Source organism: Mizuhopecten yessoensis, unplaced genomic scaffold (assembly GCF_002113885.1).
Source record: "Mizuhopecten yessoensis strain PY_sf001 unplaced genomic scaffold, ASM211388v2 scaffold8057, whole genome shotgun sequence".
Classification (NCBI taxonomy): domain Eukaryota; kingdom Metazoa; phylum Mollusca; class Bivalvia; order Pectinida; family Pectinidae; genus Mizuhopecten; species Mizuhopecten yessoensis.
In genome coordinates, this window is record NW_018407357.1 from 870,269 (window position 1) to 872,193 (window position 1,925).

Genomic DNA, 1,925 nt, shown 5'->3' on the forward strand with positions numbered 1-1,925 from the left:
ACCTTTCCTTCTCCGCCCTATCTTTTTCCCTTTCCCCAAAAGCATATACACTATTTGTATTGAGGAGAGGACTCTATTAAGTTGTAATAACTTGTTGTCCGTTCCATTTGTATATTTGTTCAATAAAATATGTTTGAACTAAAGGTAATTAACGAAGAGACGTTGTTAAAAATGCACAAAAGCACATGACGCATTTTAATAGCAACATAGTGTAGAGTGTAATTTTTCATTGTCATGCTGGAATGGAGTGGGGTAACAAACTGACGTATTTCTTTCTTTATATCTTTTGTATTTTTTTAAGTATCCCCGTATCAGAACGATAACTCTCTCTCTCTGGTAGAAATAGGTAGTATTGTAACAGAATCACTGTCTAAAAATCAGTTTTACCGAGCTATGATCTAAAGTCCTTAAACGGCTAATACTACTCCCTACATATGAGGACAGGATACTACACATTTTGTAACTGGTTCTCCTGTCCCTGTGATATAGATCTACTCATTACTATATAGTGTACCTTACCTTGTCGAGCCTCATGTCAGAACAAAGGAATACAACTGTTACTGAAGACATATTAAGCTTTCAGACAATGAACGATTGTGTTTTGGGAATAAAAATGCTTCATAAATCACCTATCGACCAACCGAAAGACAGAAATGTATATTGTGACCACAATCAAAATCCAAAACATATGTTTTTTTGTTTTTGTTTTGGTTTCAAACATCAAATAAGAAAGCAATGTTCTTACAATGCCATTGCGATAACATCATAGGCAGGGTCGATGTTCTTCTTTCCGGCAGCCACGGCGGCCGTTAAGAGGAGGCGCTCCTTGCCGGTCTGCTGTGCCTCCTTTTCGTAAGCTTGTCGTAACTCCTGCGGATAGGAGATGGATAAAACTTGAATTGTTTCAAATAGAATAGCAAAGTGTTACTATATAACTGGACGTGGTATAATATAAAGCTACAACGGGACACAGATAGTATTGCCCTCCAACGTATAGGTTCACCTACACCATAAAACCATGGCCACTTATCGGACAGTCGACCAGCTCTGACTGACCCGAGGGCAACCGATACAATCCAATGTGGATAGCATATACTCGAAAGACTGCCATCCTTAGGTAACGGAATAGCCGATTGTCTGATTATCACGTTGTTAGTCTGGCGATCAGCGCGGACTGTGTCCGGAGGCCGCTATGGGTTAACAATGTCGCGTTATTTTGTAGCCATGTCTCATGAAAGTGCATGGTTGTTGAAATTTTCAGTAAGATGCTAAGTGTTATACGAATTTTATAAAAATTAATTGGAACTTTGGAACTATAAAACCTTTTGGGTAAACTGCTTGCAACGTTCACTGGCCGCGAACGTTCTGTAGCCCGGCCTATACGTTACTTCAGCTTACAGTCTAGTAATTATAAGTTACTACATGTACAGCTGACGTACCTTACAGAGTGCATTACTTATAAGTAACTACAGCTGACGTACCTTATATAGTGTAGTATTTATAAGTAACTACAGCTGACGTACCTTACAGAGTGTAGTAAGTATAAGTAACTACAGCTGACGTACCTTACAGAGTGTAGTAAGTATAAGTAAATACAGCTGACGTACCATACAGAGTGTAGTAAGTATATGTTACTACAGCTGACGTACCTTACAGAGTGTAGTAAGTAGAAGTTACTACAGCTTACGTACCTTACAGAGTGAAGTAATTATAAGTAACTACAGCTGACGTACCTTACAGAGTGTAGTAATTATAAGTTAGTACAGCTGACGTACCTTACAGAGTGTAGTAATTATAAGTTACTACAGCTGACGTACCTTACAGAGTCTAGTAAGTATAAGTAACTACAGCTGACGTACCTAATAGAGTGTAGTGATTATAAGTAACTACAGCTGACGTACCTTACAGAGTGTAGTAATTATAAG

General features: G+C 38.4%; 1 protein-coding gene across 1 annotated transcript in view; it reads right to left on the bottom strand.

Annotated features, from left to right (window-relative positions):
* Nucleotides 1–1,925, bottom strand: part of LOC110454754 — a 29,183-nt gene that overhangs the window by 7,312 nt on the left and 19,946 nt on the right. Inside the window, exons 13-14 of the mRNA XM_021504438.1 lie at nucleotides 1,818–1,827; nucleotides 746–870 (exon numbers count right to left, since the gene is read on the bottom strand). Coding sequence (XP_021360113.1) covers nucleotides 746–870; nucleotides 1,818–1,827 — 135 coding nt within the window. The remainder of the gene's footprint in view (nucleotides 1–745; nucleotides 871–1,817; nucleotides 1,828–1,925) is intronic.